Source organism: Talpa europaea (genome assembly GCF_964194135.1).
Source record: "Talpa europaea genome assembly, chromosome: 8".
In the NCBI taxonomy this organism is placed as follows: Eukaryota; Metazoa; Chordata; class Mammalia; order Eulipotyphla; family Talpidae; genus Talpa; species Talpa europaea.
In genome coordinates, this window is record NC_140075.1 from 57,768,864 (window position 1) to 57,794,213 (window position 25,350).

Consider the following 25,350-nt stretch of genomic DNA (forward strand, 5'->3'; position numbering starts at 1 on the left):
GCAGGGAGGGTCACACTGGCCACCCGTGGTGACAGAGTAAATCCCCCATTTGAGACTTTCTCCTGCAATGGGGGACAGGAATCAGATAGGAAGCCCCAGCAAATGGATGGGAGGCAACCTAGCCCTGATCTGACCTCTCAGCTCCCAGGCAACAGCCTGGGAGCTTCCTCAGGAGCAAAGATCCCAGGCTGAGGCCACCCTGCTGTCCTTTGCTTTCTGGAATAGCTCTCCCTCCCTCCTCCCCCAAGCTACTGCCAAGTGAAGCCCATTTCCCCACTGACCTCAATTATAAAACCAGATATGCTTCCCCCTGGGGGGACAAGCTCTGGCAGACAAGCCAAACACACTGTCCTCATTCTGGGCGAGCAAAAGTTAAGGCATTGGAGCTAACTCACCTCATTATCCCTGTTTGCATTTGTCCAGGGCTGAGGACACTAGTTATCCTTTCCCCAGAGATGGAATGTCTGGGACACACAAAGCTTGGGGGCAGGAGGATGGAGAGAGGGAGCCAGGCTTCTGGCTATTTTTGTCTCCAAAGCCAGTAGGTGTCTCAAGAAAGGCTCAGTGTGGAGCCCCCTCACTGGGCTCGCAAGGGCCAGCTCTAGAATTCAGTGCACCTGTCAGCCAGCCACCCTCAACCTCACACACCCATCCCAAATGCAGGAGCGCAGATGAACCCTAGTGCTGGCCACTTCCCCAGTGCTTCTCTGCTCATATGGGGAGTGCATTAGCAATGTGGAAACCACACTAATGCCTGACCCACAGGGGCCCTAAGCACTTCCTGGGCCACCAGGCTGTTCTCGGCACCTGGAGGAAGGCCATGTTCAAAGGTCACTCAGACCATCCTGAACAGACAGGATGTCCTGTAGCCACAGACAGAACTAGTCCTGTGGTTTAGTCCGGAACAGGGCGGGAGATTCGAGGGAATGATCTCCAGGGGAGGGCTCCCCACCTGGGGGGCCTGGGGAGTCTCAGCTGCCTCAAGTCAGGGCTTCTAGCCTCACTGCTGAGCCTCTGGGGACCCGGAAATTCAATCCATATGGCCGATTCATTTACACTTAGCTCATCAAAAGGTTGTTTGGTAAAGGCCTGTTTGATGCTGAAAGATGCCTCAGGGTCTCCTTCACCTCTTTCAAAGCCTTTTTTCCTCCCTTGGGGTCCTGGGATTTAGCCTTCAGACTGAACCAAATTGACTAGGAGGGAGAACTAGGTAGGCAGGGGTTCCCGACGCAGAGCAAGTCTCCTAGATCCCACCCTGTCCAGAATGCAGCTGGGGAGCTCAGCTCTATGGCTTGTGATTCCAAATTCTCTCTGCACCTGCAGGGTTGAAGGGGCCAGGAGGGAGCTTAGGTTCCATCTTGCCTGCCATCCCTGCCATCCCTGCAACTAGGATGTGCCTGTGAGGGGGTTGGTTGGTGAAGGGTGTGGGGGAGGGAGGAGATGGGAGGTAGGGGAACAGCTGGGCACTGCGATGGAACAGAAAGTGACCCAAGTAGCCAAGTGTGACCTGGCTGGCTACCTGTGCTGCTCGCAGTGCCTATAGCATCTGCAGTCCCTTGTGAGGGTTGGCTGGCCTTGAGGGAGAGAAGTGGGAGGGCAGAACTGTCAGCCCTACTTTGCCATGCCTGCTCTAATCTGAGGATTCCAGGTTTGAGTCCCCTGCGTGAAACTAAGGCCAAATAGGGAGGCTTCCTGTGGCACTGGGGGCTGTAAGAAGGTGGAGGCAGCAGCACCTCCTCTGACTGTGACAGACCTGCCCTGGATAGAGCAGGAGCCCTGAGCCCCAGGGGTGGCATCTCAGGGTCCCACTTGCTGGGACTGGGGAGTTTCAAGCTGTCTACTCTTTCTGTCTGGCCGTGCCTAAGGGCCCCCTCCCTGCACAAGTGAGGCGATCCTGGTGCTCACCACCATGTCGTTGATGGACACCCAGCAGTCGTCCGGGAAGTCCTGCAGCATGGGCACCAGGAACTGCAGGCAGCCATCCCAGTGGCACAGCAGCAGCATCATGCCGATGAGGTTCACGATGCGCACCACAGCACTGGCCAGGTCGTAGGTCATGTGGAAGATCTGCAGCAGAGGTGAAAAGGTTGGCACAGATAGCTGGGTGCCCCCTCCCAGCCAGCGCCTGCAGCTGCTTGTGGCTCTGCACACGCTTGGGCAGAAGGCCCAGCAGTGCAGGGCCAGGCTGTGGCTCAGGTAGGAAGGCATCAGGCCAGGCCCTGGGAAAAGCAGACCACAGATTGTAGGGCCCCAGAGGGATGCCTGCTGGGATCTGTGTGGATGGAGTGGGGGGGCTCCCATGAAAAGTCCAGCCTTCCAGGATGAAGGGCATCTGGAGCTCTGTGTAGTCCCAAAGGGCAGAGAAACCACTTGGTCAGCTTGCCAGGTGTGAGGGCAACAACAGGGAGGAGAGTCAGCCAGACTGAGGCTATGGCGGTGGGGGACAGGGGGGAGCAAGGGGTGGGTGGTGTCTGCAGTCACACCAGGGGCACTGTGTTTCTCTAAATCTGTCTGTAGACGCTTAGCACCTACTCAGGGACAGAGGGCTTTGCCTCGGAGCAGCACAAAACCACAGGCTCGAAGGTCATGAAGACCACGCTTCCAGACCCAGTTCCTACATGGTTTCTAGCTGTGTGACCTGCAGAAAGTCTGTGAACTTCTCTGGTCGTATTTCCTCATCTGGAAAATGGTGACAAAAATTCTTGCCTGAGTGGGTTGTCAAAAAGATGAAGTTATACATCTAAAATGCTAGTCCTGGGTATAGTCAGTAATAGTGCTCGCTGCAAACCATTACAAATTTTGGGATATTGTTAATAATAATTAATCTCTATGATTAATTTGTATTAGCAGTAATGCTCTCCTTTACTTAGTTGGGGATAAAAGGAGGCAGGCAAGACAGGAGGACAAATAGAATGCCACAGGTCTGGATACTTAGAGTTGTAAATCAAGGTGACAAATTGTTAAATACAATATTGTCTCACTTACCTTGACAGAATCCTCATCATGTCCCTACCAGACAGAGCTCCCTGCCCATCCAATCCATTTGGAAATAAGTACATGCAAATGTCCCTTAAAGAGGAAAGTCAGACCATGACACCCCCTCACCCGAAAGCTTCCATGACTTTCCATCACCCTGAGAGCACAACCCATGACTGCGGCCCTCAGTGTTCTGCTCACCCCTCCTCTCCCTACTCGTCCCCAGCCACCACCTCTGGCCACCCTGGCCTTCTTGAAGGCTTTGAACGCTCCCAGCCAGTCGGTGTTTACCCAGGCGCCTTGGTATTGGGCTTGCTACTCCAGCAGCCTGTGTCCTTCCCCGGCGCCCACTCATCAGCCTGTCCCGACTCAAATGCCACTTCCACGGAGAGACTCCTGACCCCTCTGAGTGAAGCAGCTAGTGTGCTCCCCTCCCCCACCAAGACCCCCATTTATTTCCTTCATGGACTCAGCACTATCTAAAATGGCACTCACTTACTTTCCTACTGCTTCATGAAGCAGGGGTCTTTGTTGTCACTCTACTCCTCAGTGCTTAGCATGCACGGGCATTCCGACACACTTGTTGATTGCCTGACTAAAATGCATGTATGCCTGACTAAATGAGTGGACATGAAGCTAAAGGAAGACTCAGGCCACTTCTAGAAAGTGCCCCAGACTTCCCTGTCCTACAGCCACTGCTCCTTGCTACAAATCACTCTGGGTGTGAAAGGCAGAAATATGAAGACTCAGGTATCCTCAGAGTGTGTGGTGCTGGTATAGCTGGCACTGAGCTGAAGAGGCAGGTGCTGGGAACACCTGTTGGAGCAGGGAGGGCAGCGGTGAAGGGTGCTGTGGGTGGTGCTCAGGTACTGCCAAGACACAGGCACCAAGAGTTCCAAATCTGTGCTTCCCAGGGAAAAGGTGGCTGGGGCACATCCATCCACACTAGGAAGGTACCCCAGCTAGTGAGGGTACTTCCCTTCCCCCAACGCTCTTTGGCACCAGTGGTTGCTGAGAGTGAGGCTGGACGTTGCTGGGAGAGGTTGCTAAACACCATGCCCTGCTGTGGGCTGGGCCACCAGCCACTGCAAGTCAGCTACGCTGCGCAAATATTTGTCTGCCTCTTTATACCTCATCAAAACCCCCCTTTATGATGTGGTTCTGACTGTGGGGGATTGAGTACCTTCATTTCTAGGCCCCCAACCCCTGCCCAAGCCTTGCTGGCAAGGTAGCCTAGTGCCCCCTGCATGGTGCTCGGGCAAGCTGGCTTCTCACCCCTCGGGAAGTTTCTTGACCATAAAGTGACATACCTTCTACCTAGGGCAGGGGATTCTTCCCTCTGAGCCTTAGTTTCCTTAGTTTTCTGTACATTGTCTAATAACTGCCAGCTCCCAGGGCTGTCTTGGGTACTCAAGTGCTCACTGCTTTCTTTCCTTCCCTCTCTTCCTCAGCCCTAAAACAAAGAGTTGATTTCTCAGTCTTGGGGAAAGATCAGAAACTGGAGTTGGGGCCTGGGTAAAGGGCCTTCTGGGGCCTCATTTTCTCCTCTGGGAAGAATAAACTACTACCTGTGTCTCAGAAATGAGCGGCCATGAGGACAGCAAGCCAAACAAAGCCTGAGAAAGTGGGGTGTGCATGTGGACCCTGGGCACATTCTGGAGGGGGCTGGACTGAAGGTTGCGCTGGGTCCCTACCTGAGGCCTGGCAAGAGGGCCAACCTCTGCCCCACAGAATCACTCCTGTGTTGGCCCCCCTTCCCACTGATGCCAAATCCTGATTCTGAGAGGGGTGGAAAAACCAAGGCCCACAGGGGAAGGAGACCGAGAGGGGCTGTGGGTCACCTGGCCTACGCACCCATCTCTAGCTTTCCTCCTGCTGCTCCTCCAGCAGGCTGCTGAGGGAAAAAAGAGGCTTGTGGGATGGGTCGCTGGGGTGCTGGGCCCTGCAGGGGAACATCCGAAGGGGGGCGACCAAGGTTTCTAACAATAGCCTCCGTGCCTATAACAAGCTCGCACCTCAGAGGGAGGGAAGAGGCTTGGCTGGGAGAGGCTTGGGAGGGAAGTTGCTGACCTAGATCACCCAGGATGAAGGCAGAGGCTAGTGTCCTCCGAGACGATGGTCTACACCTGCAGAGACCCTCCATGACCCTGACCCCTGAGACCTGCCACCCAAGGCTGTGGAACTGAACTAGAAAGGCTGGGCGGAGCTGGGGAGAGGAACTTAGCATCTCTAGGTCACCAGGGGACTTTGGGCAAGCATGTCCTCTCCATGTAAGGTCGACTCTGCAGCCCTCAACCAGGGCCATGACAGTGTCCTCTTGAGGGAGGCTGGGGCTGGGACAGAAGCCCAGGGAACAAGTCTGACAGTGGGGGAAAACTGAGGCCCTGAAGAAAGAAAGACTCACGCAGTAAGTTGGAGATAGGGCAGGTTTTCTCTATTAAATACTTCCCTCCTTATCTGTCCTTGAATCTGGGCCTCACAGTAGCCTCCCTACTGCTGCTCTAGGCTGAGGTGAGGTTAGGAGGAGCCCCAGGGCAGGGATAGTCCATTAAGTATTTGAAGACAGAGCTCCTGAGGCCAGCTGGACACCCCAAATCCAATCCCAGGGGTCCAGTGGAGTCTTTGGCTGGGCGGAGTGCCCAGCAGAAACCAGCTCAGAGCAATTTCCTCCCCAGCTGCTAGATGAGATAAGAGCAGGGGGGAGGGGCAGCAATCTGTCTGGCCTCCCGGGATCTCCCTCCTGCCCACATGATGGGGTGGCAACGTTCAGTTCAGCTCTCTGACCTGAAGCCTCCCGGGGCCTCTGTCTGTCCCCAGGGAAAGACCACAGGAGCTTGCTTTTTCACTTGTAGACAGCTCTGAGGGCAGTCACACCAGAGGGCTGGAGGGGATAGGACCCCTTTCCCAGATGTATGGTGTGGGCCCGGAAGGAGAAGCTCTTAGCCCTGCCCCAGGGCCCACCTGCCCAGCACTGGCCACACTGCCAAGTCCCACCAAACACTGGCTGTCAGGGCCCAGGCCTAAGGTTGGGGGGAGGTAGGACTGGTCCCCTAGGGGGCCAGGGCTGGAGACACAAACCATACCAGAGAAGGGAAGAGTGGCCCATCTCTGCTTTAAATGACATGGGTCATGGGTCCAAGACAAACAGAAGGTTGGGGGTTTCTGGGGGATTGAGGAGCCAAAAATGCTCCTGCATATCCACTTGGGACAGAGACGAAGACACGCTCTTCCTCTTCTGCGTGGCCCCAACCATCACCACTGTCCCTGTAGACACCATCCCCGCTCAGCCCTGAGCTCAGACCCACATGCCAACAGCTCTCTGCAGCTAGATGCCCCATGGTGCCTCAGAGTCAGCCTGTCACAGGGAACTGCTCACCCCAACCTGCCACCAGGCCCTTGCATGCTTTTCCAACCTGCCAGCAGGTCCTTGCGTGCTTTTCCAGTCTCATCTGAACTCAGCCCTCACACAGGGAATTAGAGTAGAATCAAAGTTCTTTAGGCTCTCTGAGAAAGTGTGAGTGCCTGGAGCCAGGAGTTAGGAGGCCCAGGTCAAAAAGTTTACCACGAGGGCAGGTAACCCTTCAGAGCCTCAGTTTCCTCCCCTGACAAATGGGGATAATAAGCCCTACCCTATTTATTTTGCCATGTAGGTCCAAGGAACCAATGAGAGAATGGGTAAAAGCATTTGAGGAAAGCAGACACGCTGTGGAAGTATGAAGGTTATGAAGACAATTGGGCTGGGGGAGGGGCATTTATGAAAAGATTCTCTGCACCAGGGTTCATACTAAGGGATTTACAAACATCACCTCATTTCAGTCTCACAATGACCCAGTGAGGAAGGTATCACCTATATCCATTTTGCAGATTCAGAGACTGAGGTTCAGACAGGTGAGGACCCACTACTGTACAGAGGGGCTAAGATATTAACTGGGCTCACATGTGTCATTCTCACTCTCCAAAGCCCCAAGCATTCCACTACTCCAGGCAGGGCTGCCACATTGCTGGGAGGAGCTCAGAGCACTAACTGGGTTGTGTTCTAGCTCTGCCAGCAGTCTGTCTACTGCGTGACCTTGGGCAAGTCATTGCTCCTTCCCTGTCAGCAGGAATAAAGCACATTTTCCAAGCCAAGGAGAATTTCTGCCATGGAGTGATTCTGCCAGGCAGGTGTAGGCACTTCTGCGGCACAGGTGCTCAAGACACCTCTGACCTCAATCTGCCAGTGCTTCAACCATCAGCCATGGGTGCCGCATGCTAGGATCCAGGCTGCTGCTGCTGCTGCTGGCAGGAATCCAGGGTGGAGGAGCTTCGAATCCTGAGCATGGGGACTTCACCCACTCACATAGAGGTCTGGGAGACCAGGAGACCAGCAGTGCAGCAAAGAGTCCCAGTGGGAAATGCACCTCTACAGAAGGTGCAGCCACTCCCCCCAGACCACAGCCCACTCTGGCAGAGCATGTGCTCTCCTTTCCCAATGTACCTCCAGGCTGGCATGCCTGCCACTGTGGCCAAAAGGTGTAGCTGGGTGGTGGCAGATGGATGTGGACTGCATGCTTGGCAAGGTCACCAGCTTGTTTCAAACCCCAGCCCATGGCCGTCCTCTCCTCCTCCCTCAGAGACGGCATTAAGCCCAGGGATGAGTTTACTTTTTTCCGAACAGTGTTAGGGCGCCCAGTTCTTTTGCAATTGTCTATGTCGTTTCTGTAGCAAGCGCTCTCCCCAGAGCCCCGAGGATCCCTTTACCATTTCTGCACACCCAACTCCAGGCTCCCTGGTGCTTGCACTCCCTATGGCCAGCACCTGCCACCTGCTGCTCTTTGTCAGAGGCTGCCCCAGACTGCCCTCTGGGAACCCTCTGCCTGCTGGCACCTGAGCTGAAGTGCCCTGAGTCAGTGACTGACAGGTAACGAGATATAAAATTATAACTCCTTTGCCCTGATTGGGACAACTCTGAAGTATGAGATACACGGTCCTCAGCGTCACCCTCCCTGGGACTTGGCTTGATGTCATACTCCCTTGCTTTCCCCATCTCTTTCCCAACCTCATAACAGATTTTCCTGGAGATGCTCCCCCCTCCAACCTTGTTACTCTTATGCAAATCCTCATCTCAGGATCTTTTCCAAAACAACCCTAACATGATTGCCAACAAAATTTGTACAAAAATCCAAATTTCTGCTTCTTACGATAAGGCTGTATATTTCACAATCCTGGGCCCATTCCCAGGCTAGAGCTGAGTAGTCGCTTCCTAATACAGATGGAAGATATGTTTTTCCTGCTCCACCACACTGCCTTCCACTGCTCTTTTCAGCATTCACAGTCCTCTCTGGCCCCTCCAGGATTATGAGTTTGCAATCCCTACAATGTCAGTGCAGGCTCTAGGGTCATTGGCTTAAGTTCACGTTCCAGGTTCACCTACTACTATTGTGTGCCCTTGTGTAAATCACTTAATCTTTCTCTTGGTATCCTCCGGTAAAAATACCTGAAATGTGCTTATGCGATATCCTGGGTGGGTGTCATAGACATAAATGGACTGCATGTGAAGTGCTTTGTGCAGTATCTAGCACATAAGAATCAAGAAATTACTATTCTTTGTTAAACAGCCCTTATCCAAGTTTCTGAGATTACTCTCACTCACCCTGGGAGGAAGATACCTCTCCCCCAAGAGGCTTGGGTCTGACCACTCACCTCCTCCCACTGGTGAATATATCGAATGAGGCGGGAAAGACGCAAGAGGCGCAGGAGGCTGAGGATCTTGGTGAAGCGAACGATGCGCAGGGCCCGGGCTGTCTTGTAAACCTCTGAGTCGATGCGTGTCTCCACAATGAGGAAGATGTAGTCCACGGGGATGGAGGAGATGAAATCCACCACAAACCAGCTTTTGAGGTACTTCATCTTAATCCGCTGTGGGTCCAGGATGATCTCTGTGTTGTCTTCCACCACAATCCCTGTGCGGAAGTTGAGGACCAAGTCGATGAGGAAGAATGTGTCTGACACTACATTGAAGACTATCCAGGGAGTGGTGTTCTCATCCTTGAAGAAGGTGATGCCCACAGGGATGATGATCAGGTTTCCCACCATCAGCAGCAGCATGGTCAGGTCCCAGTAAAATCTGCCCAGGGACACAGGGGTCAATTGTCAGAGGAGAGAATAAATTACAGACTAAAAGAGAATGCTAGGAGAGAAGGCAAGGTGGGAGGGAGAAGTCTGGGGAGTTCTGAGACATTGCAGTAAACAGGCACTCAGGTACCAGGGCAGATGTAGAGACTGGCAGGTGTGAGGGAACACACACTGAAAGAGGCTTTCCTTCACAAAGGATAAGCTCTCCCTGCCCTCCACAACCTCCCTAATCACAAGTCTCCTACTCCCACTCCCATGCCCCACGAGAGTAGAGCTTCACAGAAAACCAAATGATGACATACAGAGAAGTGAAAGGCTGTGTCACTGGCAGAAGCAGTTTACTCTACCCCACCCCCACCCACCCCAGCCTGCCCTAACCTCCCTAAGGATCAGATGTGGCCTGAGACAGGCTGGCAGGTAGACATGTCACAGATTGTGAGCAGAGAGCAGGGAAGCTCCAGAGAAACAGCAGGTGAGAAGCTCCACTTTTAGCCCAGCTCTGTCACTGAAGTATTGTGACATCAGGAGGGTGCCCTCCCAACTCTGGCCCTCAGTTTCCCCTTTATGCAGTGAGAGTTGAAGCCCTCTCCCACTCAGCCTATTGGGGGGGGCAGCTTTCTCCCTTTAATCTATCCCCAATAATAAGAAAATGTCTGGCAAGCTCCCGCCACCCCCAGAGGTTTGCAGACTAATAGAGTTGGGGAAGGGCAGTGATATCTTTCAAGGGGGAAGGGATTTCAGGCCCCAGTGGGACTTTAGGCACCAGTAAGGTATCACTCAATGCAGTGGAGAGAGACCAGATGGGGCTTTGAGAATGATTTCTCCTAAAGTTTCAAAGCAACTGCAAGTGTTTCCTGAGGCAGGTGGAGAGTGGTGCTCAGGGCAAAGGCTCTGAGAGGTTGAGCAATGTGAGATAACTCAACTGCATAGAGTTATCTCCTACACAGGGGGCCCCTTTGGGACTATGGAGACAGCAGACGGTAGCACAGACCCCAGTGCAGAAAGTATTGTCAATCATTCCCAGGGACCACTCCTAAGCACCAGTCACCCCAGTGCTGACCTCCAGGCCAAATTCTTGCTGTTTCCCTCTGCTATTCACTTAGACAATTTTATGATAGATAAAGGTAATAAGTCAGGCAGAAATAGCATGTTTCCTCCCAAGAGAAATAACCTTTTAGCCATCTCTATTTCTCTACTGCAAGGAAGTCAGGAGGAAGGGACTGGAAGACAAGCTTTTCTTGAGCCTCCAGAGGATCCCACCACAGAACCAAAGTGCCCTTTCCTGCAGTGTTACAGGTTTGAAAACACATCAAGGCGAATGATTTTCTTTGCCAGACTCAAAATGGCGCTAAGCTTCCAGGAGCAGATAGGGCCTGCTTCACTGAAGGTGGGTGAGAGGCTGTCCCACATCACACAGCTCAGGGAGGGAGGGCATTTGGAGAGGCAGCTTCTGTCAGCTCCTGTGAAAATGAAGCCCTTCAGGACCTCCAGACAGGGCCTCAAAGACTAAGGCTTCTCATTCCACGGCTGATGCCAAGAAGTCAACTTCAGCTACTCCCAACTCACCGCTCCTTCTCTAACTAACCCCAGTCCACCTATGCCATCTGGCAGAGTCTAACCTATGATTTGAGAGCCACTCCAGTCTTCACACTCCACTACACAGAACACAGCACACCCTGCTAATGACTGGAAGGTTTCAGTTTCTATGGGGTGCTTTTGAGCTGTGTACACTCCTACTCAGTTGCACGCACACCATTCAAAGGCAGCTGTGGACACTCATTAGATGCCACACACAGGTATCCCCATTCACACACACAGCATGCAAACACCCCTGTATACACACAGCCGTCATCCCTATTCATTTCATCTCTTGGGGAAAACAAAACAAAGCAAAAAAAAAATTGTGGCAGAGAGAGGCCACTGGGGGCCCTGTGGCCCTATATACATAAAGCTAATAATATACTCAGGCTGGAGGAGTTTCTAAAATTAACATAGCAGGCACAAGGCGGCTGGGAATGCTGACTTGGGCAGGCCTGCCACTCCAGCGGGTTTCCACACTCTCCCCACTTCTACTTCCCTCAATTACACACCAAATTTGAGACAGTAATTAACAGGAGAATGTTTGCATTTAGTGGTCTTCATAAAACCAAATTGCATGAGGCAAAAACACCCATTTCCTTGCATTTTGACTAATTGTCTCCATCATCAGTTTCCAGATGCTAAGAGATATTTCTGGTGCCTGATCTGGGTGGGGGTCGGAACACTGGAGCAATCCTCCCCGTAAAACACTATCCCAGCCCCCACCAAGAGCTGCTCAAATGGCAGCATAACATGGTGGGAAGAAGCACAGGTGCTCAGAATCAGACAACATGGGTTCAATTTCTGGTTCCATCATTTACTAGCAAGTCACTTAATCTCTCCATGCCTGTTTCCTCATCTGCTCAACAAGGATAAAAACAAGACCTAACTAGCAGAACTGTTATAAGGATTAAATTAATTATTTGTAAATGCTCTGACCCATGCCTAGTTAATTATTAAATGAATAAATTAATTAAAGTCAACAAATTCACAATAAAGAGGTAAGGGAGGAAATGAAATCTTCCAAGGAAGAGAGCCAGTGATGGAAGTCAGGGGCTATGATATTCCAGGTCTAATCAGACAACAGAACCTGTTTACCTCCACAGACAGATACCCTGACATGAGGGAGCCCATGGCCCAGTAAAAGGACAAGGCTTAGACAGAAGTCAAGTTGGGCAGCGCTGTAAGAAAGTGTCCCAAGCAGCAGCCTGAGTAACTGGGCTGCTGGTGACCTATCAGGGTCAAGCCAGAACATGCTCCTGAGAGAGGTGAGAGGAACTGGCATTGGGAACTGCCCTTAGCCTTGCAGACTACCCCTCCTTACTCTTTGCCAGATGGTTGCACAGATTTCTGAAAGCAGGGCCTGGCGAGAGTTAAAAAGGAAAATAAGAAAAGTGATATTCAGCACCTCGGACAGCTCCTGGCGCGCCTGCCAGCCACATACTGCTGACCCAGCCAGGGGGAAGTTGGAAACCTCCCCACTGGCATCCTCAGCTCCCTGGCTCCTCTCTACACCCAATCTTAGTGACCAGAAGCCTCTCAGGTGATTCTTTAACGTCCCTTGGCATTTTCACTAGGGACTCCTTGGTGTCTAAAAGACTATTAATGGAGACCCTCCCCCCCAAACACTTCACATGTATGACTTTGTGCTTTCCATGCATTACTTCATTTAACCCTCACATCTTAGCACTAAAGTGACTGCTATTGTCTGTATTTTACAGGTGATGACACTGAGGCTCAGAGAGAAGTACCTTCCCAAGACCACACAGCTAGTGGGGAGCCGAACCCAAATTCAGAAAGGTCCGTGCAGTTCCAGAGTCTGATCTCTTGGCATTTTAGCCACTTCAGTGGGATATAGAGAGATGGAGAAGCCCTTTTGGCACCTTTGCATCACATTGGGGAGGTAGCCCTATTATACCAGATGTGACCCAGGTCTCCCACCCTAGAGAGAAGAGAGGAGAAGAGAAGGTTGCATGGAGGTTTCGAGGGGACTTATCCTCCTGATGCTGGACTTTCTGAAGTACTTCCTGCATTGGGGAAGTAGCACAACTTGCAAGTACTAAAAGCACCCTGGTCATTAGCAATCAAGCACAGTTGCACCCATCCTGCAGAAGGGAAAACTGAGGACTACAGAGAAGGGAATAGTAACACTTCTAAAGCCTCAGGCTGGTTGTCCAGTGCTCCCTAGCACCTACTACCCCTAGAATCATTCATGAATATATCACACAATCTAGGGTATCTACCCATGGTGGTGGGTGTCAGACCCTGGCAGGGAAGCAATGGACAGTCAGATTAAGACATGCTGGAACTGGCACATGCCCGAATCAAAAGCCTCCATCTTTCCAATGCCAGGTTCTCTCCTCTTCCCCAGTGTTCTCTCAACTGTGAGAAGTCCTGGCCAACAGTACACCAGCTCGGTTATGGAGGCCCATTCCCAGGTACAGCCCAGGTCTGCCTGCTCTCAATCTTGGATCTTCTTCTACCTGAACCAACAGTCCCATCCAGGCAGGTAAGTGGCCTGTCAGCAGGAGGCATGACCCATGGGTGAACTTTGGAGGAGTGGGTCCCATATGCAGAAGGAACGAGGGATGGGAAAAAGTCAAACAGCCCTTTTATACTGATACCTAGAACATCTCAGGATTTGGTCTGAGAGAAAGGCCTCAAAGGAGCTGAGGGAGAAGATAGGAGGCTTGTGACCCTGAATTCAGAAACTCAAGGACCAGCAAAGGGTACTCGCCTTCCCTGGAAACTTAAGAAAAAGAAGGTGATAAAAAGGAGGCAGGAGAACTGGAGATCCTGGACCAAGGATGGCCTCCTTCAGCCTCTTTTTGCGCACATCTACTCATGCTTATTTTTGAACACACATGTTCTTATACTTGGGTGCACATTCATGTACCTGTACATATACACACATGAATATATTATATTCAGTCTCTCATGTATGCATTCCCATTAATTTCACCCTCATTTTCACATATGCATCCTTCCTTGCACACCGATTTGCATACATGACACATACTTGACACAAATGATATCTACTGGGACACCTGTCATTTGGAAGAAAGAGAATGTCATTTTATTGTCATTAAAGTGTATTCCAGATTCAGCTGAAATCCTGCGTTTCTGCCTCTCCAGCCTCTGACCAATTGAACCTCATCTCAGCCTGAGTCCTGGCTTTGGATCTCCTGGCTATGGAATGCTCTGGGCTCCCTGAGGGCAGGTGCCTGTCCCAGACACACGTGCGTCCCTACAGTGACTAATGGCCAGGGTCCCTAGCTTTTTCCCAGGTGAGCAGCACACCCATGGTCCCATCTTTTCCTTGTATTCTCTCCCCATCCCCACACTCCCACTCAGACATCACTCCTTGCACCAGACCCATATTCCCACTAACCACTTGGAGCATTCTGTCTCCCACATCCAACAAGTTCAAGGCTGAACTCAGCATCTTCCTCCTCAAAGCTGAATGGCAGTCAGCATTTCAATCCCTTGAGCTGAGAACCTCAAAGCTATCCTCAACTGCTTTCTGCCACCTGCCCCAGCATTGTTCCTCACCCCCTACCCCTCCCCCAGCCCAAGCAGTGACAGTCTTGCCTGGTACCTTCAGTGGTGGCTTCTGAATCTGCCCTGAATACAAACATTGATCAGTTTCTCATCAGTCCTCACCTGGACTCTTGCTCTTGCCATCTCGTCTCATGTTTTTTGAGTGATCTTTCTAAACAGTATTATGATTACATCATCCTTTGTTTGAACCTTTTTTTTTTAATTTTAGGAAGATAATTTTTTTAAAGATTTATTTATTTATACAAGAACCGGGGTACAGGCCAGATGCACGGGAGGGTGAGAGGATTCACCAGAGACAGAGCGGGGAACAGAACAGGCAGACTAATGAAATACACTGCTGAGGGGAGCAGCGGGAGAGACAGGAGAGGTCTGCTTCACCATGTGGGATTCTTGCCAGCTGGGATGGAACCCGCGCTGCAGAGGCTGCAGACAGCTTCACAGTGTGGTGCTCAATTGCCTGCACCACCAGGGAGGCCCTTGTTTGAACCTTTTTAATGGACCCCACTGACTACAGAAGAAAGTTTGAGCTCATTGGGTATGTCATCCCCTGCCTCCTCTCACTCTCCCACTTTCTCCATAGTAGCCAACAAAGCACCCACCCTCTGGCCCCATCTCCATCCACATCTTTATTTCTCTTCTTGAGAACCATCCCTGCCTCCTGAACCCCGATCTTTTTTTTATTTAATTTTATTTTTATATTCCCCATACAATTGCAACCCCCTTATTTTGACCCCAATCCCTCCCCTCCCCACCCCCCACTCCCCATAGAGTGTGTCTGGTTCATAGTTGTTTGTTGATTTTGATTTTCACTTTCTTACAGTTATTCATTTTCCTGGTCCCTTATTTAAGTTTTCTAGATTCCTGCTATGAGTGAGACCATCCAGTATTTTTCTTTTTCTTTCTGGCTTATTTCGCTGAGCATGATCCCTTCCAGTGCCATCCATGTTGCTGCAAACTGCATGTGTTTATCTTTTTTGAATGCTGAGTAATATTCCATGGTGTATATGTACCACATCTTCTTGATCCAGTCATCTATTTTTGGGCATTTGGAACCCCGATCTTTTAAAATCCCTTCCCTCATTCAAGGTTCAGTTCAATGGCCTCCTTCGCCATTAATTTTGCCTAGCCATGCAGAATATCTGTTAGCAGTTGTCACATCCCACCCTCTCATCACGAACTACCTGACTCCCTTCCAGTCCCCACAAAAATCCTAGAACCTAAGAATCCAGGAGTCAAATCTGAGAAAGGGAGGGAACTGGGTGTCCCCCATGTTCCTGATCTATCCCTTTGTTTTTTAGGTCCAGTACAAATGACTACCCAAAGCGCTAATGAAAATAACTAGAATGGAGGATGGAGGGTAGCAGTTGGTATTACTACTTGCCTGGCACTAATCTGAGTCCCTTATATGGATTACCTCAATTAATCCTCACAAAACCCTGTGAAGTCGATACTATGTGCCCATTTTACAGATGAGGAAACTGAGGCATAACTCAAGAAATTTGCTATATGTGGTGGATCAAGAACTCAAACCCAACTAATAAGACTTTAGATCATCTAACCACTCTACAGGAATATAAATCCAGTGGTACTTTCTCCCAAACTCTGTGCCTCCTCCTACTCTCTAGCCTTTCTCCTCTCTTCCATGGCACTCCACCTCTTCCCTTAAGTGAACTTGGCTGTGTGCTAAGAACACCTCTACCCGAAGCCCCACGTAGCTCAGGGTCAGGAGTGGGGTCAGCATCCTCCTGCTGCCACACTGATGCCACCTCCTGCTTGTAGCAGAAAGGCCTACAAGATCCTTTGAGCATCCTGTCATTTGCCGGCCATCCATCCAGCATCCATCTGCCACCCTTGGGGACTTTGGTGATTGCTGGTACTGGTTCATAACCTTCCATTCCACTCTAAATCCTGCTAACTATTCTGGGCGACTTCCCCACATCAACCCAACAGCACCCAGCCTTTCAGTGGCCTGACGCCCTGATTCTCCACGTTTGTGGCCCATCCAATAGCAGACCCTGGTCCATGTCCCCGTCTCCAGTTGCTTCATCTCTAATCTCAGATGAGCAGTGCTAACCTCCTTTCATTGCAGCCTTTTTATCCTCTGCATATTTACATGGGACTGTGCAGCAAATCCCACGACTTCAGACCAGCCCTACTAAATATTCAAATACCTTAACTCCTTATGCCTCTGCACTCAGCTGAGCCTGCCATTATGCCAGCCTACCCTTACAGGAGACCCTCCTAAAATTTCCCTCCCCTTCTCCACACTGGCTACTTGGAATTAGCTCCTCAAGGCCATGAAATGGCCACCTCCCTCTCGCTCCCAGTAGATTCCTTCCACTTCACAGAAAGAGAAGCCATCAGAATGTCTCCTTTGTCTTTCTGCCCCCAAACTCCCACTTTGCTTGCCTCTCCCTCACCTCCTTTTCCTTCTCTAGTCATAAGGGAATCGATCATTCTTCCACCTCAATACCATTTCCTTTTTCCTACCCAGGGACCTTAATCTAGTCTCTCCTTTTGTAGCTTCAATCTCTCATCTGGTTCTTTCCTGTCAGCTTCTGCCTTTAAGCTCTCTACACTTAAAATTTAAAATCACTTCCCAAATCCCCCAGTCTTCTCACTTCTCCCCTTAAAACCATGATTCCTGAGAGGGGTCACTGTCCATGCTCTCTCACGCCCATTGCCCCCACACTCCTCTCAACCCCAAGGCACGCCCACTGCAAAACGCAATAGACATTTCCAATTGGTTCTTCGCTGACCCTCAGCATCCTCCAACGCTGCAATCTGTTCCATGAGACACCCCACACTGCTGGGCCTTCTCCTGTCCCTCTATCTCTTCTCACCCTTCCCTTGGAGGGGCTCCTCTTTCCCTGAGTGATGCTAATGTGTTTTTTCCTCTGTGCACTCTCCCTGAGTGACTTACAGGATAAACTTTGAGATCCTTGGTCTGGAATCCCCTGCCCCGCCTTCCCATTGCTTCTTCACTCTGCTGGCTTTCAAACCTGACCTCTCTCGAGTGACACGCCCTTGTTTCCAACTAACCCTCTATACCTAGATGTCCCATGGGGACCTTACTTTTGACATAACCATATGTAACAGTTCCCCCACAAACCCTTCTGGTCCCAGTCAGTGGTACACCAGCCATTCAAAGGCTTAATCTAGAAACCTGGGAATTATCCTTAACTCTTCCATCTCTCTTACCTATTGATACTCACTCACATGGTATAAGGCGAGTCTCATCATCCACACCCAGCCTACTCCAGCAGCTTCCCCCCTGGGCCCTGGCTCTCTCAGGACCCCACATACTTCAAGGTTCAGGATGGGGTCTCACCTCTCCATGCTTCGCCAAGATCAAAGTCCTTCCACACTTTCAAAATCCTACTTCCTCACTGTCATCCTCAAGGTCCTTCCTGATCTGGGCTCTGCCTCCTCCTCTTGCCTTGATTCTCATCATTGCTTCCCTCCCACATCCTGCCCCCCACACACTCAGCAACTTTCAGTGCTTCCAACATGGCATGCGTTCTCCCCCACACACTGTCCTCTACCACCCCAGCCTCTTGGTAGGGAGGAGGCATCACTTCTCCTGTTTGTGTCACAGGAATCTGGTCAGTTGCCTCTCCTACGTGCTTCCAGGCACAGTATGTGTGTCACACTTAAATGAAACTGCATGTTTGACCATTTCTCTTGTGGTCCCTCCACTCTGCACTTGGCATAGTGACTCTGACATGTTAGGTCCTAACAAGCATGTGAATGAATAGATGGGTGGGTGGGATGAGTGAATGCCTGAGGAAGGCCACGGTAACCAAAAGTTAAGGGGACAGAGACCCAGCCGAAGCTAAATGAAATGTAGGCCTTGACTCCAACAGTTTTCAAGGCCTCCAATGATTGGGGAAGAACTGAACCACTCAAACCCCTAAGACTCCCAGCAACATGCATCAGCAGATGGCCCCGACTTGGTGCTGAAGATAATGGTAGAAAAGTCTCCATGAAGGAAGACGGGAGCTGGAAGAGAGGGAGAAGGCAGATGGACAACAGATGGGCCAGGAGAAGCATGGGGGCTGGGGTGAGTGGGATAAGAGGGGAAGTTGGTGGGGGACACTCTGCCGAAGGACTTCGACAAAGCCATGATAATTTCCAGCCTGACTAGCATGGGTCCAGGGGGAAGAGCATACCATGCCCCCTCATTAGGGGTGCCCCCTCAGTGGGGATTCTAAGGATTCTCCCAAAAAGGCCTAGCAGAGGTCCAGGAGGTCGGGAGTGGAGGGGTAAAGGGTAAGGAAGCAGGCAGTGAGGCGTATCCCCGAACTTTGTTGGGTGCTTCCAAAGAGCAGAAAAAGTTTCTCTTCCTTTTATGAGACATGATCACTTAGGGTCAGGTAGGGGGTATCTCTGTAAAAATTCTTTTTATTAGGTGGATGAGCGACTTGAAGACTGTCACTAGGGGGGAAAAAACTGCCAAAAAAAAAAAAAGGACACTAAAATATTAGCACTGATGTTGCTAAGTGGTGGGATGAGGGGCTCCTACGAGGCCAGGGTCATAGCATGGTGGTCAGGACAAGCTGATTTTTCAGAGGTCGATGAAGAAGACAGAGAGGCCGTGTGAAGGGCAGGTGTAACAGGCAAACAAGACCAGCTCAGCATCATACACATGCCTGCTCACAACACACGTGTGAACACACACGTGGACACCTCCTTGCCTTCCCTCCCTCACAACCACAAAAGCTGCTTGGAAACGTCCATTTCTCCCCACCCCCACCAGTCCAGGCTCCTGTTTATCATTCTCTGAGGCAGAGCCCAGCCCCCTCACAACCCTACATCTACGCAAAGGAATTGCTGGCTTGGGGGAGCGCGAGGTGGGGGTGTGCAGAAGTCCTCCCTGCCTGTGCCCTGGGCGGCATTCAGTCTCCCAGTGCACCTCACTCAATCATCTTGGGCCAGGCTGAGCCTTCAGCTCTGTCTCCGAAGGGACTACCCACTCACCCCCTCCTCTCTTCTTGCCCGACTTTCCCTATAGCTCCTCCCTGACCCCAGGGTCTCCCCCTACAATAGATAAATTGCTCTCTTCCTTCCACCCCCGCCTGGCCACTAGGGCTCTATTTTTAACCCACCTCAAAATCTCTGACTCAGAATCACAGGGCTCCCAGGTAGCTGCTCCCTCGGCTGCCTGGGGCTGCCTTGCAAGCAGCCAGATTCAGAACCAAGGGCATCTAGTGCTTAGTTTGTGGTGGGGCTGCCATTTTTAGTGTATGTTTATTTTCTAATATTTTTACAATGATTATCAATTACTTGAGGAACAAAGTTTATTTCTGTTCTGAAGATCCAAACCAAGATGACCCGTTCCTGCTGCCTCTTTCCAGGTGGCTCTATCTGGGCTGAGGTCCTAGCCTTTCACGGTACCACAGGGGCTAGTCTCAGCCACTCCCCAAGGAGAAGATGGGCTGACGGCTATGCCCAGTGGAGTCCTGTCCTCCCCTCCCCGCCCTTCCCTTTCTGTGGCCCATTGTCACAAGGCACAGTGCTTTTCAAACTGCACCATGCACACAGATCATCTGGGGGGTCTTATCAAGATGCAGACTCAGATTCCCTGGATGTGGGGTGGGCCCTGACATCTGGAGGCTCCCCAGTGATGCCCAGGCTGCTGGTTCAGGGACTACACTCTGAGTTGCCAGGCTATAGCAGAGAGTATGGTGGGTACATATGCTAGTGCTGGAATACCTGACTGTGTGGCTTTGGACAAACCACTTGACCTCTCTGAACTAGTTTTCTCATGTGCCAGATAAGAACATTAACCCCACTTCACAGGATTCTGGGAAAATTCTAAGAGGTAATATAATATTCTACATAGTATAAATATTTGGTACATGCTGGTCTTTACCATCATATTAGTCTTGTGACTACTACTATTCACATCCTGGCCTGAGTTTTGGGGACCCTGAGGTGTATGGCCTGGTCTAGCCTTGTGGAGTCCTATGTTGGGGATGAACAGACTCACCCCAGAGGGGAAATGATGATCCAGGCCAGCTCCATGAGCACATGAGGCCATAAACCAGTGGGGGGCAGGGGAAAGAGGAGTCATTTGGCTCTGCAGCCCATGGGCTGGGGATACCTAAAGGAGAATGTGAACACAGGAGCAGGGGGGTGCATGGCCTACTGGGAATGAAAGTCCCAAAGAGAAGGGGCCTACATGTGTCCACTGTTCAGGAAGATCAGCACCGTGGTTACAGAAAGAGGTCCACACTATATAGTGGAAAGATTCTAGGTTGAGCCTGAGTCATGGGTTCTAGTCCCATCTCTGTCTCTAACTTGCTAGGTGCCCTTGAGAAAGTCTGTACCTCTCACATCCCCTACCTTAATTTCCCCAATGGTAGGATGAGAAGATGGAGCTAGATAATCTCTAAAGACATGCTGATTGCATGCATCTCTGCAGTGCAGAGGCTAAAGAAGCCAGGCAAGGGCAGCAGGCCAGCTGGCAGCTCGCCAAGGGAGGAGTGCACATCTCAGAGAACTCTGCACCCAGCCCCTACCCACAGACCTAGGGGGATCAGCTTGACTGCTAGATGGAGTAGTAAGGACTCCTCTAGGGACACAGGGAACCATGAGGCTGGTAGAGGAAGAGATTGTGAGTGCACCTTCTCAAAGGCACAACTGAGCACGGGGCTGGCCCTAAGGAACACTGAGATATCAGTCCATTGCTTCGCTGATGGGCTGAGACCCTCTGGAGGTCAGTGCATGCACAGTGACACCCAGTCTAAGAGCCTGCTCAAAAACACAGATGTGCACAAACAAACTGTACAGAGCGGGATGTCTGCCCTACAATACTCCAAGTTGTTTTGATGCTGTGTTCCTTCAGGCTAGCAGCTTAACCTCTCTGTGCTTCACTCAGCTGATAAGACCAGCTGGAGCTAATTGGGGAAGGGACTAGTGGTTAGAGAACTTTGCTTACAGATAAGGAAAAAGGCTCAAATATGGCTCTCCCCACTCAGGAGAATGGAACAAAAATAGAATATTGCTGTGGAGTAGCACCTGAGTGCAAGCTCAGGGGAAATTAGGTAGGAGAGCTCACCTGCTTCTGCGGGAAGGCGCATCAGGGTAAGGAGGAAACCGGGTGGACTGGGGGCAGGGCTGGACAAGGCCAAGCAGCATTGGGCCGAGAGGAGGGCTACGGGAGGGCTGCCCCACCAGAGGGAGCTAAACGTAGATCGGGGAGGGTCTACTTGGCCCCTTCTTGCTGGATGGGGGTCTCCTAGAATACAAGCCAGTATCACTGCTCTCCGGAATGCACAGTCTGACAAGGACACTGAGCAAGGACTATGTTCCCTGGGGGCCTGTGAGCGCCAGAGTTTTATGATTCTGATTGCTAACAACCTATGAAAAAAGGGGAATGACTCCCTAGAGGGGGCCGATAAGGAACAGGTGTGGATGCGAGGCAGGGGAGTCCATATATCACCCCAAGGTTCTGGGGGGCACCGACAGGCTAAGGCAAATGTAATGCAATCAGAAAACTGCAGGCGGTTTATGCAGAAGGGGCCTAGGGGCATCCAAGCTCATTGGCTTCTAAGTGCCAGAAGCAGAATCATCTAGGGGCTCCCCAAAATTACAGCTACCTGGATCCTCACCCAGGGCCAGGCAGGCCCAGTCATTCGTAATTACATAATCTCCCAGGTCACTCTGGGACCACAAATTGTGACTTTGGGTGTTGCTAAAACCCAGCCCTTCTCTAGTTGCACACTCAGATGAGAAAAGCAAGGCCCAGGGTCGCAAGTCCTTGACTCAGCCCACGCAGCTAGACAGGACAGAGCAGGGTCTTCAGCTGGCTTCTTACTCATAGCCAGTCCCCTCGGCTCTGTCCCAGATACTGCGGAACAACACGGCAGGATGATGGCTCCTCAGAGCCCCTGGGCCAGGATGTCACAGCGAGCCACATTTCCTCCCCCTGCCAATGCCAAAGTCAATCATCTGTCCCTTGGGACTCCTCCAAGCATAGTGTCCAGTGTGACCCGTGGACATGGATCCATACATCTGAACATTTCTAAGGCCAGGTCTGAGCTTCCAGGAGGGGGAACGGGTACCACCTGGGAGAGGTGGTTAGAGGACAACAGGGGAGAGGCCCTTTGCAGGAAAGTGACACTGTAGCTCATTTTCTGTGTGTAAGTCCTTAGGCACAATGCGCAGGAATAAAGAAAAGAAACCCACTCCTGCAGAGGCCCTGAGCTGACGTGTGTGCGGGGGAGGGGTGCTCAATAGACGCCACCAATACCACACGCATGCTCAGGACCCCTGTCCCCTTCCTGGATTAAGGGTTAGCAAAGCCTCAGCAGAAAGAGGCACATAGGGAAGGAATCCCTGACCACAGGAGCTGCCTAACTCCAGGATCACACACCTGGTTGGGTCTCCACAGTCTCAGGGAAGAGGGAGGGAGATTCTCATCACTCTGCGATTGTCAGCAGCGCCATCCCTGCCCCGCCGGCTCAATTTGTACTAATGGGGTCAGGATTGCAGGTTCAATACCTATTTGGCCAATTAGTTTTGCTCTCATTGCAGCCTCAGACTGAGTTCTGAGCCTGGACGCTGAGAAGGAAAAGACTCTGTTGAGGTCACATAGCAGAACAGGGTAAGGGTCGGGAGGGCAAACTCAGAGAGGGCGGGGTGGGCAGTTACAAGACAGGAAAGCTCAGGATGGGCCAGCCTGGGTGCTGCACAGATAGAGCCCAGCTGCTCCCAGTTTCCTCTAAAAGGTGCCAATGGCACTGATGAGAACTGGGGGCTGAGGGTCTTTTCTGTTCCTGGGAAAGGGAATAAGAGCCTCGTGTCCTCTGATGAACTATGGGTGGGAGAAGCCCATGGCTCGCTTTGGCGTTCAGTGGCTGGGGACTCACGTTAATCATCGACAGGGGCTGCTCTAGCCTCCAACGGGGAACTGCAGGGTAATTACTTCTGGGCTCCAGGCCACACGCTCAGTGACATTATTGCAGCGGCAACACCTGCCTTCCGGCCTCATTCTGCAAAAGGGAGTCTTCCCAGAGGTTGTGCAGCAGAGCCCAGGGACCGGGAGAGCTCCCCTGGGCTGCGAGGACCCAGAATGAGAGCCAGAGAGAAACACACACACACACACACACACACACACACTCTCATGCGCGCATCCCCAGAAGCATGGGTGCAAGGCCCAGGGCAGCACGGTCAGAGTCCCCAGCAGTGAAGGGCAGAAATTAAGGCATGCAGGTCACAAGAGGCAGATTCTAAATAAGCTGCCTCAGTGGCTGCCAAAACCCAACCATCAAGGAGACCCCTTAGCTCAAGCTCCCCGACACCTGCTTCCAAGAAATTGTACAGACCAGCTTTCTCCTTCAGATCCAGCTCAGATCTATTTCCTCCAAGAAGCCCTCCCTAAACAACAATCTACACTGCTCTACCCTTTGTCTGCCCTCCCCCAAACCAGACCTGAGACCCTCAAAAGAGCTGAAATCCTACTCTCCTCTTTGCCGGTGGGTAGTGACACCGCCCCCCACCCCATCCTCCATAATGGGTGAAAGCAGTCTTGGAATGGCCCATATAGTCTCACAGGGGCACAACCCACTTTATGTGCCCCTCCCCAAGCCCAGAAGACAAATTATTAGCCAACCCTGCGTATGTATTAATTTCTGAAAGCCTCGTTCACACAGACATAACACGTCCACCCACACGGCTAAATGCTTAGACAGACACAAAATCATCAGCAGCCAATTATCAGGCCCCCACCGCTGCTGTGAGCAGACCTAAAGGCCCTACTGCTTGTTCTGCAATCTGTGGGAGCCCAGAGCTGGGGGTACACTGGGGTACTGGGTGTCCCTCTACCAAGTCAGCACACCTCTCTGCCCAGCTCCCATGGCTGCCCCACCAAGCCACGGGCTCGCTGCCTGCCTGAGAGACAGACTCCAGCCCCAAACAATGGGAAAGCAGAGCTGCGGGAGTGGTCACGTGGGGGATTTGGCGGCTCTGGCTTCGGAGGTGGTGGCACCGTTGTTTATTTATAATTTGTACTTTACCTCCCGGAGAGGACCACAGGCAGCTGGCTCAGATGCTAAGAGGTGTAGGAGCTCAAGGAGCTTAAAGGCAGCGAGGGCTTCCTAAAGGGGAGGGCGCCACATTGGGAGTGGGCAGCACCGCCACCCTGGCCCAAGGCCTGGTGCCTCGGGAGGCACGAAGGTTGACCTGCAGGCTTTGCTCAAGGACTCCAGTTCTTGACCGCAGACCAAGAACTTCCCATAGGCCTAGGCTAAACTCTGAACATAGACTGAGCCCAGATCATGGCCTCAGATTGCGCCTTCCCACATTGTGCCATGACCCTGGAAACACACTGGCTCTGATCCTGCTCACATACTGACCTCTGACCCTAACCGCACACTGAACCTCAACCCTAGAACACATTAGGCCTGACCCTGTTCACACACTGAGTGCTGATCCTGCTCATACCCCAGCCTAAACAACAGACTCCACGTTCTCACTTCCCTGGAGGATGTCACGAATAGACCGCATGGCCACCTATTTCTCTAGAGAACAGAACGAGGGGTCGCCGATTCTTTGTCCCCTTCTCCTCTGAACCTTAATCACCCCTCTCGGAACAGGAGCACCACTGGCACCTAGATGTGATTCCACGCTACCAGGACCCCATGGGGAAAAGCAGCAGCAAGACGAGATCTCGTGTCCTCAGGAGTGGCAGCCCCACACTGGGGGTCTGTACCCTCAGACGCTGACTTTCATTGGATGTGCTTAAATTAAGACAGTATTCTAAAAATACAGTAGTCTTCCTCCATCCATTGTCTTGCTTTCTGCAGTTTCAGTTACCCGAAGTCAACCATGGTTCCAAAACATTATATAAAATATTTTGAGAGAATATATACCGTTATAATTGTTCTACTGTATTATTATTGCTAATTCCTTACTGTCCATAATTAATCAGCTAAATTTTATTACATGTATGTATGTGTGTGTGTATATATATATATATATATGGAAAAAACACTATGCAGAGTCTAGTGTTATCAGTGGTTTCAGGCACCCACTGGGGTACATAGCCCCATGGCTAAAGGGGGACTACTGTACATACCACTCAAAATGCAAGCGTGGGCCTGGGAGACTAGAAAA

At 51.4% G+C, this 25,350-nt stretch overlaps 1 protein-coding gene across 1 annotated transcript in view; it reads right to left on the reverse strand.

The window, feature by feature from the left end:
• The window catches only part of HCN4 (hyperpolarization activated cyclic nucleotide gated potassium channel 4), a gene marked incomplete at its 5' end in the record, with an annotated part of 50,688 nt that overhangs the window by 17,345 nt on the left and 7,993 nt on the right, over positions 1-25,350 (reverse strand). Inside the window, 2 exons of the mRNA XM_084240551.1 lie at positions 1,906-2,067; positions 8,659-9,082. Coding sequence (XP_084096677.1) covers positions 1,906-2,067; positions 8,659-9,082 — 586 coding nt within the window. The remainder of the gene's footprint in view (positions 1-1,905; positions 2,068-8,658; positions 9,083-25,350) is intronic.